This window comes from Brachypodium distachyon, chromosome 4 (assembly GCF_000005505.3).
Source record: "Brachypodium distachyon strain Bd21 chromosome 4, Brachypodium_distachyon_v3.0, whole genome shotgun sequence".
NCBI lineage: Eukaryota > Viridiplantae > Streptophyta > Magnoliopsida > Poales > Poaceae > Brachypodium > Brachypodium distachyon.
Window position 1 is genome coordinate 11,376,213 of NC_016134.3, and position 21,683 is coordinate 11,397,895.

Sequence of the window (21,683 nt, forward strand, 5' to 3'; positions counted from 1 at the left end):
TTTCAGACGTGCGTGAAAGAGAAACATTCAGGGTTAGAGGTAGCATGGAAAAACATCCATCTAGTTGGCCCCTACTTAATGGGTAACGGATTTTCGTTAACTTTGCATGCTACAGATGCAAAATGCATGCACATGATCACATGGCTAGCAGCAGGGTCTTGTGCTGTTGGCAACAAACATCTGAAAAGTGCTTTAGCAGTCAGCAATTCAGCATGCATCTATGCATCTCTATATAAAAGCTTCTAGAGCAATTTGATGGACAGTCCATAAAGTTCGGGGGTAGATATGCAAGTTTGTGAACCTCAGGGTACCTATTGATCCTCCTTAGTTCAACCAAATGAACTAAAGTTTTAAAATGACACAATTTTTTGAAAAACTAGTTCATTTGTTTGAACTAAGGAGATCAAAAGTTACTTGAGAGTCACCAAGTTGCACCTCTATTCGGGGGAGATGGATATATACCATGTGGATTTTGATTTTTATTTAGTAGGCTGAGATATTGGAGAAAATCAAAAGCATCTCGCATCTCTCTTCATATATTATTTGAGAATACCCATGTGCGACACTTACGGTTGATTGACAAGTGAATTTTGTTCTCCGAATCTCCACATGTTATAGCAGTTCAATCATCCGAAGTAGTCGGGGTCGATGGCAACCCGGGGATTCATCGTAGCAATCTCCAGATTCATCTTGATCTCTAGCACACATGGAATTGAATTGTGTACGGATTGAAATCCCCAAATTCAGTGGTTCAACCATCCGGATTAGCTGAATGTACACAGCAACTGAATTGTACTAATACCGATCGAATTATACAAGTAGAAGTAGACAAAATAAGGGATACCCTAAGTATATGCGACTAGGAATCGAATTGTGCTGCTACCATGTCTAGGTCGAGCTTGTCTGAGTCTCTTGGTAACCGCCACCTTTTGTAGGACAAGCATCTACATTCTACAAGAAATTAATTAATTGTATGGGTACAATAAGAAAAGAGATTGCATTCCGAACTTCTTATCCAAAGTAGCGCACTCTAGTTTTCGATCCTATCGAAAAACTAGTGCAGTTTACGCTTTACGTGTTTTGTTTTTAGTGATTAATTAGAACGATATAAATGGTTGATGAACTGTCAGCAATACACATCTCCTAAAAACCAAGAACAAAAGATTAACTAGTCTTACCATCTCCGCCCCGAAAAACCACAATGACCGGTAAGCCTAGATAAAGCCACACAGGGAATAAGTAAATATAGATTGACTAGCTTGTAGACCTGCCTAATACCCTTCCTAAACTTTTTGTTTTTTTGTTAGCATTTGCCTTTATAAACATGAAAACGGCGACGGACGCCGGACGGGCACGCAGACGCGGTACAGTACAAAAAAGAATGACCGACTTGCAGTCAGGGCAGCTTGACTTGTCTCTCACACGCATGCTTTTAGACCTACCTAATACCTGGTGGCTGCCGCACAAGGCACAACACATAATAATTCTTAAGTCGCATGCAGTTTCTTGGCAACTAGCTAGCATTTCACAATACAATTATTTAAATGAAAGGCTAGTGTCGATTTCTTCTGTTGTCGCATTGTAAGCCCATTCGATGGTACGATAATAAGGTAAAAACAAGTCAAAAAAAAAATGCAAGAAGATTATACTGAAAAAAAATCTAGCTAGCGACGACCCAGGTCAATGCTGACGTGGACATGTCAACAAACAATCTTGTGTGCATTATATATACTTATATAGCATAGAATTGGATCGTAGGAACTGCAAACTCTCTTATCACAAGCAAAGCAAAGTTCGTAAGCAAACCGGGAACATATCATTTTTCCATCATGTATGGATGGTGCGAGAGAGACGAGCCCAAGAATGGCTCCAAGGCAGTCACACTGCTGCTCCGGCTCTCCACGCTGGCGCTAGCCCTGGCCTCAGCCGTCACCATGGCCACGGTGGACGCCACCTGCACAGTCACTAACGGCACTACCAACGGCACCACCGCCGCCGCCGTGACTTACAAGGACTACCGTGCCTTCGTCTTCCTTGTAGGCTCCAACGTCGCCGCGGCCGTGCTCCAGGCCGCGGCGATCTACCTGCAGCTCAGCGGCGGCAGCGGCGGCGGCGACGACGACGACGAGAAGAGCAGCGTCCCTGGGGTGCTTCTGGTGGTCGTCGATGTGCTGGCGCAGGCGCTGCTCTACTCGGCCACTGCGGCGGCGTTTTCGACGGAGATCGGCGTCGGTTGTGTGGTGTTTGGGAAGCAGGTGGGACTGTCGAAGCTGCTGTCGCTTGGGGCGAGCGTTTCTGTTGGCCTTGCAGCTGTTGTCAAGGACGTGCCGCTGCCCTTCTCTGTCTGGCCCTCCTCCTCGGACTGATTGTGTCGAGCATGTCTTACGTCTAGTGGTTTTGCTTCATCCGGAGGTTTGGGCCAATGAATTCAGTGTCATGAGGCAAATTAAGTGCTTTCTTCTGGTGATGATTTTTAGTAGTGGGGAAAATGTCATTAGCGTCTAGTCAAATGATCTGAATTGTAATTTGATCGCATATGGAGACAAAGTTTGAAATCTTTACTTGTTATAAAGATATGACTTGGTGGTCTCGTCCGTTCATTCGATTAAGACTATGGTAATTGCACCCGTTTAATATGGTACATATATACAGGTATCATGATCTTTTGATTACAACTGACCGTAAAAGGATTGATATATATTTCACGATGGTTGTTATTCAGCCCAAAAATTGGAAATTAATACTCCCTCACTTATTTCGGGACGGAGGGAGTATATATATAGGAACAAATGCATTTAACGAACATACGCAAAATAATAATAATATTCCGGGCATTTAGCTAGTTTTGCAAACAATCGATGCAGAAAGGCCATGAATGGCAGCTAGAGGATGCTGTTGGGGTGATCGAGCCATTAAGTCTGCTTTGTGCCATACTGCCATGGACCACGGCCAACTCCCTCATAGTCATTAGTAAAGGTATGGAACATGAGCATGACCGTGGCGTCATATATGACTGTTCGGAACAGGGTATGGTTGGCGCCAGAGCCAAGTTCAAAGCTGCATGTTGAGAATTAGCTAGAGAAAATCGGAGAAAATCCAACAATTTTGGAACTTCACTTACAACATTGATACAAAAATTATTGGCCAATATGGTGTACTATAAAGTGTTCACTGGGAGTTATATATAACGGTTTGGCCAAACTCTTAAGGTACAATCGGCAGTATTAATCACACGCTGCACTCTGGCATGCATGCATGATCAACGATTTGGAAACACCATGCTTGTTCACCCTTATTTCAGTCATGCCAAGTCAAAAACATGTCATCATATATGTTATCTTCACCACAACAAGCCCTTCTAATTCATAATAATTCAATTTTGGATGTGATGGGTGTTTCATCTGTATATTGATTTGAGAATACAGGTGCCGAGCAACTCAATTGCATTTGTCGAACACTTGATTTTTATGTCCAGAGTGTGAGAGGTTCAGGCCAATGAATTCAAAGTGGCATACAAGCTCTGGGTTCTCTTGAGTCTATGCAATATGATGAGGCAATGTTCTGTTCTTGTTATAGTTTTTTAGTGAGCGGAATAAATGTCTTTAGCATCTATTCGAATGTTCTGAATTGTGATTTGACCACATGGAGACAAAATTTGAAATATTGAAAACTGCTCTCTGTATTGACATTTGGGAACCTAGACAAACATATATGTCATTCTCATGGATAGCAGCGTTTCATTATTCTTTTTAAAATACCAACTAATTTTTATATAGTGAGGTGGTTCAAATCATATTCCCTAAACCAGAATAACCCCCAAAAAACCAAGATAATGGTCCACTTCGACAAAATACAGAAACACAAAGAGAGTAGAAACGTTCACTCATACCCTGCTTAAAGGTTGGTGAAACTGCCATCAGTTTTTCATGAGCCGCACACAACAAATGCAAGAACATGATCATGGCCCTCGTAGTTCCCCGGCAATAAATGTGTGAAAGAGCTTAGCATGCATATATGCATCTATGGGTCTATATAATAATAGGGCTTCCCAATTGTTAGTTCAAATCACTCCGGCAGTATAGTAGTGATGCATACTATTTTGATAGTTTTTTTTTTCAATTATTGCTTCATTGAGATATTAGAGTTGACCAAAAGAATGTTCAACCCGTGTACATATATTATCTGAGAGGAATTCCAGAGAATCCCCGTTGTTGTTTGCAAAATGATTCGTGCTAGCTACTTAATTGACTAGATCAGGTAGCACAAACTTGCTAAGTTAACCATCATGTGTCTGCGATGGCTCACTTGAGCTTTGTACGATTTTTATTGATCAAGATCAAATCACAACCGCCAATTTTGTTAACGAAATGTACGGCTAAGCGATGGAGTGAAACAGAGTCTATTTACCTTTGCTTTAGGATCCGTAGGTTTTTCCCAGTTGCGTATATGCTGGTAAATCTACAGCATCTTCTTTCTACCTCATCAAATAAGTAACAAAACAAAAGAGAGTAATCCTTTCTTAGTAAACTTCTTTTCATCTCTTTATACTTGCATGTATATTAGTGCCAAGATGAAATGGTCGTTAGCGTCAACTTAGAAATAGTTTTTTTTGTACAACTTTTAACAAAATAACAGAAGATATGATAATGAGAAACCTTATCGTGACAAAAGGAACGATTCTGATGCATTTCATCGTTAGAAACAAGAAACCACTCTCGATCTCATCATAATTCTCTTCCATCCTCGGTATGGTTTGGTCCATCACAGTAAAAGAATGGAGTTCTTATTTTCACTTCCTTACAAGTCGAGCACCAAAGAAAAAAAAAGAGGCCAACAAACAACGTACTCTGATGCGGTTAACTGGGCACAATTTGCTCACCATCGTGGAGTACATCCCTCACGTGTTAGTGGGCTTATAGGCGGCTGTCTACGCACGGTGGAGTGATGGCATGGGCTGCTCCTTGATCTGCTCTGGTCGTGGGCTTCCTGTGTTGCTGCTACCTGCGTGCGGGCCTCGAGGGGGTGAATGGGCCGGAAGGCCTAGCATGGTGTCGTCCTCATGCATGCGTACCAAAAGATATCCTACCCATGGAGATGCGCAGCCCCATCTAGGAGAGTCAGAGGTTTATTGCAGACTTTCGCAGGGAGACCCTGGGTTTCTCTAGGGTTTTTGGCGATTCCGGCGGTGATCTACTCCTCGCCGGGTTTTTCCGCCAGATCTCTTCCGTCTCGCCCCCGATCTCTCACCTCCGACTCAGGCTGATCAAGGGGCTGGCTGGCCCAGCTTCCCGGCCTTGGTTGGGTGATGGAGAGTTGAGGGAGCGGGGCTAGATCCGTTCTGTGGTTCTTCCAATTCGGCGATCTCAGGACATGGCGGTGGAGAGTTCCCAGCGCGACGATGGAAAGAAGGGAAGGTCAGCAACTGAGGTTGATGACATGCTGAAGAAGCTAAAGCTCCATGATGCAGAGCTACATGACGTAGTTCTTGGCAAGAAGGACATTGGTGATCTTCCCTTGGTGAAGTGGATGGCGGTTGCAAGAGTCCTCACCAGGAAGAGCTTTGGCAAAGGTGCGCTGTAGGCGACGATGCAGTTTGCATGGGGGGCGGATCGCGAGGTTTCGCTTCGCGAGCTCGAACCAAACCTCTTTCTCCTTCAAGCATTCTGCCTGGGGGATTGGAAAAGAATCATGGAAGATGGGCCATGGTTGTTTCGCAAGTGTGCTCTTATGACAGAGCCGTACGACGGGGCGTCCTTGATCCCAAAGATCCCAAACCATGTGGACGTGTGGATTCAGCTCCACAAGATCCTTCCCCTGTACCGAACTCAAGCAGTGATCGCCCAACTAGCAAGCAGGGTGGGAGAGGTTTTATCGATTGATTTCAACGCGGTCCTGACCAGTCGCGGTGATTTCTTTCGAGTTAGGGTTCGGCTGGCGGCTCATGCGCCCTTGGCGAGAGTTGTCCCTCTGACTCCGGAGGGACAGGAGCGGATGCTCTTGCCAGTCCTGTACAAGAAGATGCCTCGGTTCTGTGATGTTTGCGGATTGATGGGGCATGACAAACTTGAGTGTGGTTCCGGCGAGCACGCTGACGAGGATCTGCAGTATGGGGAGTGGATGCTGGCCGAGGAAGCTCATTGGCGCCCGGGCATGCCTGGCATGCGTGTCGGTAGCAGCTTCGGAGGACAGGACAGGGGCCGGGGTGGACGTGGTTCCGGCTCTCGTGGCGGCTGATCCGATGGCCGTGGCCGTGGCGACGAGCATTTGTTTCGTCGTTGGAAGCCACGTAACCTGATCAATAGTGGAGGACAAAAACGATCCTCTACGGATGCTGGGCTCGATCATGATGAGGACTTGGCGGACACGGCAACGAGCCCACTTAAGCTGTCGACAGGTCAGAAACCGGCGGAGCAGGGAGGATCAGGAGCTAAGAAGCAACTGAACTTGGATGGCACTGATCAGGAGAAGGGAGACGAACTGGTGCCTCCTCCCCCGCCCCAATATATCCCACCCAGGGACCTGAAGAAGATGAAGAAAACGGCAAGTAAGGAGGAGAAGAGAAAGGAAGACATGCCCAGCCCAAGCAATGCAGGATCGCGGCCTCTCTTGCGGAGGACCGCAGGGAGCAATGAGTGTCTTATGTTGGAATTGTCGGGGCCTTGGCATGGCCGCGACAATTAAGGAACTCCGTGATCTTGCTCGGAGTTATGCCCCCTCTATTATTTGTGTTGTAGAGACTCAACTTCACAGAGAGAGAGAGAGAGAGTGGAAAGACTAGCGCATACGCTAGGTTATGATAGATGCTTTGCAGTTAGCAGTTCAGGCCACAGTGGTGGTGTAGGGATTTTCTGGAATAATGAAATAAAGATCTCAATTTTACCTTATTTGCAGTACCATCTTGATGCCGTTGTGTCTTCCCCTCACATGGATCCATGGCGCCTTACGATGGTGTACGGGGAATCACAAGTTTGCAATCGATAGAAAACATGGGACATGCTCAAATTCATCCGATCCTCCTCGGATCTTCCCCGGATGTGTATCGGTGATTTCAATGAAGTACTCCACCGCATCGAGCATGATGGGGTGAACGAGAGGAGCAATGCTCAGATTGCGGGTTTTCGGGAGACGGTGGACGTCTGTGGCCTTGCTGATATCGGCTACCGGGGTGCACCATGGACTTTCGAAAAAAGATTTGCTGGAGGCAGCTTTTGCTGATCTCGCCTGGATCGTGCCCTTGCGTCCCCGGGATGGATGGACCGCTACCGTTGGCAGAACTTGCGCATCTAGCTGGAGTACACGTCCGATCATTCGCTGATCTTCCTCCGATTCCAGCCGAGAGATGAGCAGCCTCGTGACGAACGAGTTTTCAGGTATGAGGTTATGTGGGAATCTCATGAAAATTTTGACCCGTTTCTTAAGCAACAGTGGTAGGACGGGGACACGTGTATGACGGCGGTGGACATTAAATCAAGGCTGGGCAAGGTCGCTGGTGAGCTTAAGACTTAGAACCGCAATTCTTTTGGCAATGTCAAACGCCAGATTTCCAAGTTGAAGAAGGAGCTGGAGAGGCTTCGGTCTATTTCAGCGCGAGTGGGTCCCACGTACGAGGAGACCAAAGTTGTCGAGAAGCTAACGGATCTCTACCATTGTGAGGAAATCATGTGGAGACAGCGCTCGAGAATTATGTGGCTTGCTGCGGGGGATAAGAACACTAAGTACTTCCACCAGCGTGCAAGTAAGCGAAAAAAGAAGAACAAATTCAAAAACTCAGGCATGACGATGGATCGACCTGTGTGGATCCCGGGGAGATGAGTGAGATGGCCCAGGATTTTTATGCGCACCTGTATACGTCCGGGGGAACATATAATATGGAGGCAGTGATTGATACAGTGCCTCGGAATGTTACGGACACCATGAATGCGGACCTGTCAGCTCCGTTCACTCCGGTGGAAGTAAAGGAAGCGTTGTTTCAAATGTTCCCAACAAAAGCCCCAGGGCCAGATGGCTTCCCTGCGCATTTCTTCCAATGAATTTGGGATTTGTGTGGGCAAGAGGTGACTATGGCAGTCCTTCGCATACTCTCGGGTGAGGATGATCCGGAGGTAATTAACGAGACTTTTATTGTTTTAATTCCTAAAGTTGCAGAGCCTGTCAAGCTAGGCCAGTTTAGACCTATAAGCTTGTGCAATGTTTTCTATAAAATTGCTTCAAAGGTGCTTGCTAATCGCCTGAAAAAGATTCTACCTGAGATAATCTCACAGGAGCAATCGGCGTTTGTCCCGGGGCGTCTGATCACGGACAACATCATCACGGCTTATGAATGCTTGCATTTCATGAAGAGAAATTCTGCAATTAAACATCGCCACTGTGCCCTCAAACTCGATATGAGGAAGGCCTATGACAGGGTCGAGTGGTCGTATTTGCGGGCGATCATGACAAAGCTGGGCTTTAGCTTGCATTGGACAGCGTTGGTCATGAGATTGGTGTCCATAGGTATCCTTTGCGGTGTTGTTCAATGGAGCGCCCCTCCCGTCTTTCAAGCCATCCAGGGGCATTCATCAAGGTGACCCCATCTCACCGTACTTGTTCTTACTAGCAGTAGAGGGCCTGTCGTGCCTCTTAAAATCCTGAAGTTTTGTTGAATCATCAAGCCTCCATGGTTTAACGGTGGCCAGCACTGCCCCCGCGGTGAACCACTTACTCTTTGCTGATGATAGCCTGCTGTTTGTGAAAGCAAGTTCAAATGGGGCAGCGGAAACCGCTATGGTGCTTGATACATATTGTCAAGCGTCTGGGCAGAGAGTTAATCTTGACAAGTGCTCAGTTTTCTTCTCAAAGGGCTGCCCTGATGGAGTACGCGAGGAGATGAAAAATACTCTTTAGGTTCAGAATGAATCTCTGAGCGAGAAATATCTAGGTATGCCATCTGATGTGGGGCTTTCAGAGAATGGTGCCTTCAAGTACCTGAAGGATAGGGTCTGGAAACACATACAGGGCTGGATGGAAGACATGCTGTCATCGGGTGGGAAGGAGATTCTCATCAAGTCCGTCGCCCAAGCTATTCCAGCTTACTCTATGGCTTGCTTCCGCCTGTCTAGAGGTTTATGTTTGCATATAAATGGACTGCTGCGCAATTTCTGGTGGGGCAGCAGAGAAGGAAAACGCAAGACCTGCTTGTAACCGCACGGCCAGGACGAGTTACAACGCGCGCTGTCGTGGTGGAGTCACGGCAGATGCCATGGGATGGCTTATCTTGGGGCTGATGGACGAAATAGAAACCGGAGGAGGGAGGACATGAAGAAAAACACGCACAAATACACAAGCACACACAGATTTACTCAGGTTCGGAGCCCTTTTGCCGATGTAAAACTCCTACTCCTGCTTTGTTTTATTAGTCAAGATAACAAGCTCTACAATGGCGCTCCTTGAGCTGTATTCTTGAGGAAGAAGAAGAAGAAGGGGAAAACCATATATGCCTAAGTGATCGCCCCTTCTCCTGGGAGGGGTAGTGCTCTATTTATAGACTGCCCATGTCACACTGACATGCTGGCCGGAACCTAACGTTATCTTCTTTGGGCCCCGCCGGGCACGCGCCTTGGTTCCCTTCGGGTGGCGCCGCAGGGGACAAGACAACTTTACTTTTCCCTGGCGCCCTGCAACAAGTACATCAGTCATCTGCCGGCTTCCGTCAGAGATTCTCTTTCGGTGCTTCTTTGCGCAGTCGCCTGGCACCGCAACGTAAGCGGCGACTGCTTTTCCGTGATAAAGATAGCGCTGCTTTACTTTGCGCCACGTAGTGAGGATAAGACCGTTGAGACATCTCGGCACCAGCCGAGATCAGAGTATTCGTCCTTATCCTGCAATCTTATAAGACGAGATAGTCATGCCGGCATACACTTGGTATGCCGGCTTAGCAATAGTTTGACTTAACGATGCCGGCATACACGACTATGCCGACTTTGCCTTTGTCTTCTCGGCTAAAGCGTGTCGTCATGACCCTACTTGGGGTCATCCCCCCGACACTAGTCCCCGAAGCTGTTGCGGTCCGACAGGGAAGAATGTCGGCCCACGACAGTTTCCCATAAACAAACCACCGAAGCCTACCAGGGCATAGCCGAAGAGGATGCCGAAACAGCCGCGAGTTCTCTTAGCCGAGACCAAGTTATTCCGACATATTGAATCGGCGTGCTTATTCAGTCCTGAGCCGAAATTCCTTTTTCCTCCGTGGCCAACAGTAGTAAACCTGCTCCTGCCGACACAGGTGCCACCTGTCGCTCGTACTTTGAGCTCTGCTTAAGTAACGGGAAGATGAGACCCGAAGTACCGCCGGCGCGCTTTTTGAGGCGAGCGCATCATCCCATCGGACATTAAAGCCGACAGAGCCATTAAGAGGGGCATTTCGGTTCCCACGCGAATACCTATCCTCCCGAATTCGACGGGATTCGTTCTGCCACGCCGCGCAGTTTCCGAACGCGTGCGCGTTAATGGGGTTGAATGCCCCATGATCGTGCGCGTTCTTTCCGTTGACCACAGGGATCGTGGGCGCGGAAGATCCATGCCCCATTAGTGTGCCGCGGATATAAATAGAGAGAGGGGGCGAGGGTAAAAAACCCTTCGCACTCCTCATCTCTCTCGCTCCCCTCTGCTCCTTTGCTCCTTGCGCAATCCGCCATTGCTGGTAGCTCCAAGTTCTTCTGCCGCTGCAATTCCTAGCTCTTAGCCACCGAGATCGCCGCCGCAAACTCGCGCGCGCTCGCTTGGCTCTCCGCCGCACTTCCTTGCTTCGCTCGAGCCTCACGCCAGCACCTTCTCACCGGAGAAGCAAACCCTAGATCTAGTTTTTCAATCCATGGCTTCCTCCTCCCACGCCGCCGCCGCTGTCAACCCTGCTGCTCAGCAGGTTGAAGAGAGGGCAGGCTCGGAACGAGCTGGCTGGGAGGGCTCCGATGTCTCCCCGGCGGACATTGCGTGGCTCCATCGCTCTTGACGGATTCCGGAAGAAGTGGAGTGCCGGATCCCCGGCGATGAGATTGTGCCGACACCGGAGCCTGGTGAGCATGTCTTCCTCGCTCATTTCAAACACGGTTTTGCTCTCCCGGCCAGTGACTTCACTAGGAAGTTCTTAGATTTCTTCGGCCTTTAGCCGCACCACCTTCCGGCAAACGCCATCCTTACTCTCTCAACGTTTGTCACCTGTTGCGAAGCCTACCTCGGCCTCTGGCCTTCCATCGACTTGTGGGCCAAATACTTTATGTTCCGGCCCCAAGTTCTTCCAGATAAAGAGAATCCCGGCGCCCCTAAGCCCATGACTCAGCGCGGCGCCGCCACCGTGATACCTCGCCGAGGTTCAGCCTTTCCTCGGATTCAAGGTCTTGAGTCCTGTAAGAAGTGGCTCAAGACCTTCTTTTATGTCAAGAACTCCTCCGAGGCCGACAAGATCAACTTGCCGGGATTCGTAGTCGGCCCCCCGGAGGAGAAGAAAAACTGGACGTATGATCCGAAGGAGACCATCCCCGAGATCAATGAAATCCACGCCGGCATCCTCGAACTCAAGAAAGACGGGATGACGGCCGATGACTTGCTGGCCACCTTCGTGTACCGGCGGTTGTGCCCGCTACAAAGTCGGACGCACGAGATGTGCTTCTATGGTGGACAGTTTGACCCAAACCGGGTGTCCACCGTCCGGCTTGACCAGGCGGAAGTCCGGTGCCAGGTCAAGGCGATCGCGAAGACGAATATGCCGGAACGCTGGGAATGAGGTATGCCGACATACAGCCGGAAGCACCGTCCGCCTCCGGTGAGTTTTTGTTTATTCATATCATCTGTTCTCATCCGGCATAAGGCTATGCCGGCTTTTATTTGATAAAGACTCATCTTGGCGCCATTTGATTCTTTTGTGCATAAGTTTACCCTTCAACGCAACGAAGACGGGAAATCCCCGGATAAACGCTTTGGGAGCCAGCACACGACCATCGACCATGAAGATCAGGACTCAGAGGATCACATGCCGATCGCCCATACCGGCCCCCGTCGCTCTGAAGGTAACAATACCCGACATTATAACACTTAGTATTAGATTGCTCACACCCGCATTTCTCCGGGGACAGCCGACTCGGCCGATCCCGTTGCTGCTGCTGAGGCGTCGGATCGAGTTGCGGCTACAGTGCCGGTCCGGGAAAATCGCGGAGCCAAGAAAGATTTTCCTCGAACTATGAAGCGGAAGAAAGTCGCCTCTCGTGGTCCTAAGCCGAAGCCCATGACCATTGGGTAAGACTTATGACAACTTAAATCTTGATGTCGGTTTTCTTCTTAGCTATTATGCTAATAATCCATTCTCATTCCTGCAGGGCGGCTTTGACAGCTACCCAATCTCAGACATGCATCGCGTCTGAGATCCCGGCGGCTCCATCTCCCCGTGCCGAGCCTGCAACTCAGGCCACAGGTGAGACCTAGACTACTGCGGATCCGACAACTCCTTTCCGGGATGTCGGCCCGAGCATCGACGCTTCGAGCGTCGCCCAAGCCGGGACGCTCTGACGTGTAATGAGTGCTCAGCCAGTTCCCTCGGCACACCCGACAGGTCCTGATTTGACCATGCGAAGATGTCCCGATGCTCACGGAGGAAACCGGTGAGCTCGCCTTCCTATTTTTCACCCAGACCGGCACCAATGATGACGGTGCGGTCCGGGAATTCACTGTCGACCTATATCTTCTTCATCTCCTTGGCTGCCTGAAAAGTCACACTCCCATGGGGATTGGTCATAGCCGGCAGACCAATCTGTGCCGCCTAGGCCATCACAACAGTTTCTTGTAATTTCTTCTTCTCGCCAGCAATGACCGGTGACTCGGCCAAAGCAGACCCTGCCGTTGCGCACTCCATTGAACGCTTGTAGTTGCCAGTAATGGTTATGGTACCATTTGGCCCCGGCATCTTCATCTTCAGCTGGCCTATGTGGGTAGTCGCCATGAATTTGGCCAATGTCAGTCTGCCAAGTAGCGCATGGTACGGGCTGCTAAGGTTTACCACCTCGAACAACAGGTTCTCGGTCCGACAGTTCTCCCAGGTGCCGAATAAAACGTCAACTCGGATCTTGCCTACTGGAGCACAAGATACTCCCGGCACGATACCATGAAAGGTAGTCCGGTTAGGCTCAAGCATGTTATCAGTAATGCCGAGCTTGAGCACCGTGTCCCGGCACATGATGTTTATACTGCTCCCATTATCAATGAGAACCCGAGTGAATTTGACATTAATGTTTGGCCCGATGAGTGTCGGGTCAACCACCAGAACGTATCCGCCGGGATTTGTCATAACTTTGGGATGATCTGCCCGGTTCCAGTTGAGCTCCTGTTCCGACCAGTACATGAACTTCGAAACTGCCGGCATCACAGCATTGACTTCCATCTCTCGTCTGCGCTGACTCTGCTTGTCAGTCGGCTCCGTGATGAAGATCATGTAGCTCTGGTGATGCTCCTTGTATTCATTTCTTCCGGCATATTCCGGTATACCTCGGTCTTCCACCTGATTGACAGCATTGTTTGTGGGAGGGGGTCCCTGGATCTGGGCATTAGCGCCTGTGAGCGGTGGAGGAGGGGGCAGCCGACTCGCCTCACCCTTCTTGGCCCGCTGAGATAACCTTCATCACCCATGGACGAGTACCCGTCATCTTAACGGTCTTGCCGGCGATTTTCACCTCAATACAGGGGGTTGCGCCCGACACCCTGCTGACCTGTAGCAGTATAGGGTGCCAGACCCCGAGGTTGGTGTCCATAACCAGCCGAGTGACGCTCTTGCTGATATCGACGATTGTTGCCGAGACGCAGGCCACTCTGGCTGTCTTCGACTCTCCTAACCACTTGCTTCTCGGCCGGAACCGGGTCATAATATTCTAGGCGCTTATCTCGGCCTGAGTTGACAATCTTGTCCCGTTTGCCACCAGGCTAGGACGCTTGTTTGTCAACCCGGCTATCGGCGCCCGCTGCCGAGTGAACGACTTGAGACGCGCCGGGCTTGCGGTGCAACCTCATGTACGCCTCATTCTGCTCGTTGGCTGTATGGAGCAATTCCTTCACGTGCAACTGCTGCAGCCGGAGTGCCTCTTCCGTGAGATTCGGCAACTCTTCAGCCGCAGCCTCGGCGGCCCTGAGATTCTTGGCAGGAGTGTTATATTTTGGCCTCAGCGCCGTGGCAAAGCTTGCCGACACTGCAGGCACCCCTCTGCCATCTCTGGCTATCTCGGCATTCAAGTTCCTGCCACGGTTACACACCTCCCCAACTCGGCTAGGGTTAGTCAATGCGGTAGAATTGAGACCATGGGCTTTGTTATACTCACGGATATCAAGTTCTTGCCGAGCGCGAGCCACATCGACGGCCTCGTTCAGCAGCTTTTGGCGCTCCAACTCTAACTTCGCCTGCAGCTAGGCCGGGTTAGCATTTGACGTCACCGGCAAAGTCAGCCGTTCGATGGAGGCCTGGAGCTGAGTCAGCTTTGGCGGCAGAGCCGACGTGCCGGCCTTAGCAGCAACGTTATCCGGCTTCTCCAGGGGGAACTTCACCATTCTGCCGGACTTGCTTGGGACTGCGCCACTCTCTGCGGTGCCCTTGCCAGCATCGACGCCATGAGCCGTCACCATGACCTCCACACGATCAGCGGGGCAGTCTACATGCCGGCCACGAACCGTGCAGACATCGGGGAGATCTTCGGCCACCACCACCTGCTCGGGATACCTGCTAGGACTATCAGTAGCGACATAAACCTCATCCACGCCGAAGTTGATGAAGCGGCCCGCGCAAGGAAGCGGTGCGTTGTTGAAGCAGCCCGCGTTGTTGTCGATGAAGCCCAGAGAGCCGAATTTCTGGACCAAACCAGAGACCACGCGCTCTCCAGTGATGAGGAAGCTTCCCGTCCAGATGAAAACTCCAGCCTGCGCCGCTACTGGCCCCACGGTGGGCGCCAACTGTCATGGTGGTGTCACAGCAGATGCCATGTGATGGCTTATCTTGGGACCGATGGACGAAGGAGGAACCGGAGGAGGGAGGACGTGAAGGGAAACACACATGAATACACAAGCACACACAGATTTACTCAGGTTCGGAGCCCTCTTGCCGAGGTAAGACTCCTACTCCTGTTTTGTTGTATTACCAAGATAACAAGCTCTACAATGACGCTCCTTGAGCTGTATTCTTGAGGAAGAAGGAGAAGGGGAAAACCCTAAATGCCTAAGTGATCGCTCCTTCTCCTGGGAGAGGTAGTGCTCTATTTATGAACCGCCCATGTCACACTAACATGCGGGCCGGAACCTAAAGTTATCTTCTTTGGACCCCACCGGGCACGCGCCTTGGTTCCCTCCGGGTGGTGCCGCAGGGGACAAGACAACTTTACTTTTCCCTGGCGCCCTGCAACAAGTACAACAGTCATCTACCGGCTTCCGTCAGAAATTCTCTTTCAGTGCTTCTCTGCGCAGTCGCCTGGCACCGCAACGTAAGCGGCGACTGCTTTTCCGTGATAAAAATATCGCTGCTTTACTTTGCGCCACGCAGTGAGGATAAGACCGTTGAGACATCTCGGTGCCAGCCGAGATCAGAGTATTCGTCCTTATCCTGCAATCTTATAAGACGAGATAGTCATGCCGACATACACTTGGTATGCCGGCTTAGCAATAGTTTGATGACTATGCCGACTTTTCTTTCGTCTTCTCGGCTAAAGCGTGTCGTCATGACCCTACCCGGGGTCATCCCCCCGACACGCGCCCCCGCCGCCACGGACTCCCACCCACGCCGCCGTGCGGCTGCTGCCACCGCCGCCGCGGCCTCCAGCCCCCGCCGTCGCGGCCTCCCGCCCCCGCCGCCGCTTGGCCTCCAGCCGCCGCCGCTCCCGCTCAGATCCGGTGCGGTCGCGGACCGGATCCACTGCCTCCCGCCCAAATCCGCCGAGAAGGGGAGTTGTGGGAGGCCCGGCACCCGCCTCCAGCCGTCGGTGAAACTCCAAGGCTGCCGTCACCTGCGCTGGTGGGGACCACTTCGTCGTGGACGACCACCTCGTGCTGTCGTGCAATTACGAGGAGAAGAAAGGGGGTGGACGAGATCCGCGGTCAGTTCTCGGTCCCTGTAGATCATTGAAATTTATTGGTACATCATTGAAATTATATTGGTATGCCATCTGATTTTATTGGTATGCCATTGAATTCATTGGTAAAAATTGATATGTCATTGAATTCAATGGTAGATATTGAAACTTGAAAAGACCTCGATGTCGCCTAGAGGGTGGGGGTGGGTGAATAGGCGTTTTAGAACTTTACGGATTTGGCTCTATAAATTCTAAATGCGGAATTAAACTAGTCGGATATTTTCAAGCACAAATCCTAAATATGCTAGGCTCAACTATAGTGCACCAACAACTTAAGCAATAACAAGATGAGCACTTCTATTAATCAATAAGCTAGCACAAGATATATAAGATAGCACAAAGCACATATAAGATAATTTATGACTTCAAGCATGATGGCTATCACAAATTAAAGCACAAGTGAATGAACTCGGTTTAGGAATACCCGAGGCACGCGGAGACGGTAATTTGTCCCGATGTTCACTTCCTAAGAAGCTAATCACCGTTGGAGAGGTGCGGGCACCACAATAGGTAACCTCAATAGCCGTGAAAGGGCACACCCAACTCCTTGAGCCTCCCACACCAAAGTAGGAGCTCAATCACTAAGATGGCTAGCTTCTTCCTCTACTCCGAAGATGGCAAGCTCCACAACCAATTCACAAAGCACCACAAAGGAGTACCTCGGGCCTCTTCACAATCTCCACGAAGAGGTCACCGGGGCAACAACCACTAAGCCGTCTAGGAGAAGAACCTCCAAGATTAACAAGCTCACGGACTCTCACTCGAACTAATCAAGGTGGAGAGCTCAAACCAATGCACCAAATGCAAAGGAAGAACACAAGAAATGCTCAAATCCCTCTCTCCCAAATCTCACCCAAATCAACAAATGGAATGGAGAAATTGGAGAGGAGGAACAAAAGGAGGAGATCAACAAATGATCCCTCCAAATAGATCTACAAACTCCTTCAATTTTATGGAGGATTTGGGGCTTGGGGGAGGTGGGGATTTTTCGGGTCTAGGAGCTTACCTTCTCGTTGGGGAAGAAGCCCCTTATATAGGGGTTCCCCAAAATCTGCCCGTTGGGGCCAAATTCCACAGCCCGGAGGTTCCGGACGAAATCCGGACCAAAAAATCAAACAAGAAAAACGCTACTGGATTCACCTGGAGGTTCGCCCGGAATTTGCCCGGAAGTTCCGACCTACAAAAAGCTGCAGAACCACTCACACGAAAACGGCAATAACTTTTGCATACGAACTCCGATTTCGATGAGCTTGGACTTGTTTCGAAGATAACAACGAGCTCTATGAACTCACAAAGAAATCCAACAAATATCAACCAAAAAAGATGATGCAAAATATGTAAAGGTTTGAGCACTCTACGCACGACGAGTTGAAGCAACGTGACCGAAAGCCCCTCTTGATAGAATGGCTATCGAACCTATAAACCGGTCTCCCACCAAACTCCTTGAGACCGGTAAAACTAGGAAAACCTAGTTAGAATATACCTTTGCCTTGAGCAATCCACTTTAGGTTGATGTAGGCGTCAATGCTCGTCTCAAGTTGGAATCCTTTGCTTGATCACGGTCACTTGGTGAAGATACTCAATTTGCTCCCCCATACTCCAATGTGGGAGACCTTCACTTTAAGCTCATATTCACATGTACATTATCACCAAATGGATTGCAAGCTTCAAGCATGTATCTTCTCGGGATGCTTATATTGAGCTTGCCCTTTGTCAATCTTGATGACCGTCTCCATATGGGCTATATAAGCTTGTTTCTTCAAAGCTCGCCCATATGTATCACCTAACCCTCAACCAAATAACATAGACATAATATTAGTTTGTCCATAAGTGCAATATACAATTGCTTACCATATGATTCATGTATATAATCCTCGGAGTGCTTTTCTTGATCTTGCTCTTCTCAACCTTGATGAATCATCACCACTTGATCTCATCTCTCATGGGTTATATGAAATCTTCCTTTTTGATCCAAACCCATGAGTTTCACCTAACCCACATATAGATATACCAAACACATAGTTTATGGGTTAGTTCACAAAGCCCAATTGACAAATGCTTACCATACCACTAGATCTCATGTGGTACATAATTACGCTTGTGAGTTGACCAACTTGAATCCAATATTTGCAATTATTCTTGGTCAACCTTCATCTTTGCTTTACTCCATCTTTATGATATCATGAATATCACTTTAGTCCTCTTCATCTTCTAACACAAAATCTTGAGACACCAAATAGATTCTTCACTCGATTACTTGCTCCATGACTTGGTTAACCATGACTCAACTCATGAGCTCAACATAACCTTATCATGAAACCATATGTTGAATCCTTATCTTTTAATCATTCTCTCAAGATATTAATCCTTCACGGGAACTTCACTTTCTTCTTCTTGACAATATTTGATATACTAGCATTCCTTCATATAAAGCTCAATGCAAACACTTATCCAAATAGATTGTCATCGGATACCAAAACCACACATTCAATTGTCAACTCTCATTATATATCTTTATCTTCATGACATTTATCATTGAATTAACCAAACGGTCTTCATTCATTGCCTATGAAACATCCCTTCAAATATATCTCAACTAAAACATTAGTTCATAGGGATTGTCATTAATTACCAAAACCACACATGGAGCAACATGCACTTTCAAAACTATATTGGTATGCCATTAAATTCATTGGTAAATATTGATTTCCATGTGTGTTGGATTGAGATTTTATCGGTATGGCATTGAATTTTATTGGTATGCAATGAAAAATCAGTGGTTTGTTGATGTATCATTGAAAATCATTGGTATGGCATTGAAAAATCAATGGTATTGAATTTCATTAACCTATATTACGTATTTAGTTAGAAATTATTTCAATTGTTGACACAATCGATATCTCGTGCCGCCGCTTGCCTGCACACGGAGGCCATCTACTCGCTCTGCCGTGACATGCTGCTCAGGAGGAGGACCGAGAGGTCTTCGGCAGGTCCAGGAGGCCGTGGGGGATGGCACGGCATCAGCGGCGACGCGAATCGTGACGGCAGCGACATGAATTGCAGCGGCTACGATCTGGCGTCGGGCGCGACCGTTGGCCTCGATTGCGACCGGGAATCGGGTCGGGGTGCCTCGAGGCGGGTGCGGGAAGGCTCGCGGACGGCCAGAGTGGGTCGCCACGACGGAGGCGGCGACGATTGGATCCACCGAGGAAGGATCCAGACCGCTGCCACAAGGGGATCCGGCGGCGGCTGCGCAGCGGAGGCGGCGGCTGGGTCCAGCGACGGCTGCCCAGCGGAGGCAACAGGGTCCAGCGGAGGCTGCCCGGCGGAGGCCGCACGGTCCAGCGGCGGCGGCGTCTGCGGAGCAGGGGGCGCAGGAGGTAAACACGGGGCCGAGGGCTACTTCCGTGCCTACCGTCTCATTTTTGCACATGGTGGGACCGACATACCTGAGAATACCCTGTTCGATAAATAGGAGAACGAATCAATACAGCAACAATACACATAGCGCGTCTTCATACCTGGTGGTTGCTGGCAGCAGCGGATTGATCGATCCGGTGCCGGTAGATACCGGAGCCTGTAGAAATGCTTTTCGCACGATCGAAGCGAAAGTGTCATGCATATGCGTGACGTGTGAGTTTGAGTTTTGGCCGCTAGCTAGCTACTCCTTGCATCCATCATTTCTTTGCACGCTGCACACACAAATGCCATGCAAATGATCACACGGATGCAGTGACTTGGCTAGTTGGCAAAAAATGCGTGAGAGATTTCATCTTTCTCTCCATATATAAGCTCAGAGCTAGCTTCCCACTGGTTGATGCATGCTCCACGGAAGAGATGAATATTTTCGAGCTAAAAACAAACAGTACTCTGGATTTTGGTCCACTGAGACATTAGAGGAGACCAAAAGTATGTTGCAGCTTTGTTTATGAAAATTCTTTTCAGTGCCCGTTTGGCAGGAGGCACGGTGTCTCCGACATCCCTCTACCGTTCGATGGGCCGCAATGCCGCTGCGGGCCATAGATGGCGCTGTACGTGGCTGCAGAGGCCATTCATTACGGCTAGGATGAGTTTGGGCTGCATGTCAGCCGGCAGTTTGAGCATAGTCCGCTCACCTGGGCCATCCGTACGTTGGCTGGACACAAGCATCCGGACCAGATCGACTTCGCGGACCTGTGCTAGATCATCGTTTTTCTTCTTCTTGTGCAGATAGACCTTAGAATTGTCTATGTTAATAAGTTCTGTTGGGCCAAATAACTGTTTCGAGAATGGACCTGCGCCATGTTACGCCGAAGGATGTGGGAGCCCGTTGGTTAATTCCCATATTTTGGGGTCTGATTTTCGTTCACATCCCCAGGCTTAACGAATTGATTATGTCATTCCGTTCATTTTACGAATCCCTTGACCAGATTACAGTTTTTGACGAATATTGCTCTCCTCGGGTGGGCCATCATCATCATCAACATGTGATGACTAGGGTTTCTAGGGTTCGCCAGCCTTCCTCTCTTCTGAAGAACTAGATCATGGTGGTGCGTTGCTGCACCCATCAGTTTCGACAATATAATGATAAGAAGAATACAATCCATGCATTGCCAGTTCCTACCACGCCATAACCTAATTGTGCAAAGACCATTCTTGAATTTGGCAGTATATACAATCTGATGAAAGCTATGATGGCTTGGCCAAATGTTGCATGTGTTCAAATGTTGGCTCTGAATCCAAATATATGTCAAGAAAAGAACTGTCACGATCTTGCTAGGAAAACATAGTTACATAAAGATTAGCAAAGAAGAAAAACTATCTTACAATAAGAGAAATGCTCTGCATCTGCAGTTATAACACCGTTAAAGTATGAATCTGTTTTTCTTTTGAAAAATCACACAGCTCCGGGCGTGGGCTTCCGGGGATTGATGGCTTGCTGCGGCCTGTGGGCCTCGTGTGGGTCAGTGGGCCGGAAAGCCCAGCATGGTGTCGTCCTCATGCGTAGTAGCTGTTTGTGCCTGGTGGAAGCTGGGCGGTCTGACCTGGCCGCAATTCATTTCTTTACATGCTGGACATACGAGATGCAAGCAAATGATCACAGGGATGTGATGTCTTAGCTAGGTTTGAATTAATGAACGTGTGAAGAGCTTAGCTGGGGCCTCTATATAAGCTTTGAACTGCACAGTGTTGCTGATTCAAACTTCTAATCAAAGGGAGAGGAGACATTTTTTTGGCTAAAACTACTTCTGCATTTTTGTGTGTTGAGATATTAGAGAAGGCCAAAATCATGCTGCACCTGTCTTCATGTATTATTTGGGACTATGGATACAGAGCTGCTCACTACGCCAGAATGGGTTACTGGCGCACGAGCTCCAGTGACGGTACAGCTGGTCCAAAAAATTCATCGTCACTGGACGTCATTGGAGGAATCCAAAACGAACACCAGTGGCGGTGAGCAACCACCGCCACTGCTAGTAGAGCACCGGTGGCGGTGAAAGCACTCGCACGACCAGCACCGCCACCGGTGCTCTAGCACCCGTGGCGGTGGTCGTTCACCGCCACTGGAGCTCTTTA

The 21,683-nt window shown here is 49.1% G+C and overlaps 1 protein-coding gene across 1 annotated transcript; it reads left to right on the forward strand.

Moving 5' to 3' along the window:
- Positions 1-1,760: 1,760 nt before the first annotated feature.
- Positions 1,761-2,572, forward strand: LOC100839749 (CASP-like protein 1U2). Its single transcript, XM_003577240.4, has one exon. It carries the CDS (start codon positions 1,830-1,832, stop codon positions 2,364-2,366), a length of 537 nt encoding a protein of 178 aa, XP_003577288.1. The 5' UTR covers positions 1,761-1,829; the 3' UTR covers positions 2,367-2,572.
- The last annotated feature ends 19,111 nt before the right edge of the window (positions 2,573-21,683 follow it).

What these genes read in the sequence shown, in the direction of transcription:
- LOC100839749 (XM_003577240.4), top strand. Translation starts at nt 1,830, where the DNA reads ATGTATGGATGGTGCGAGAGAGACGAGCCCAAGAATGGCTCCAAGGCA.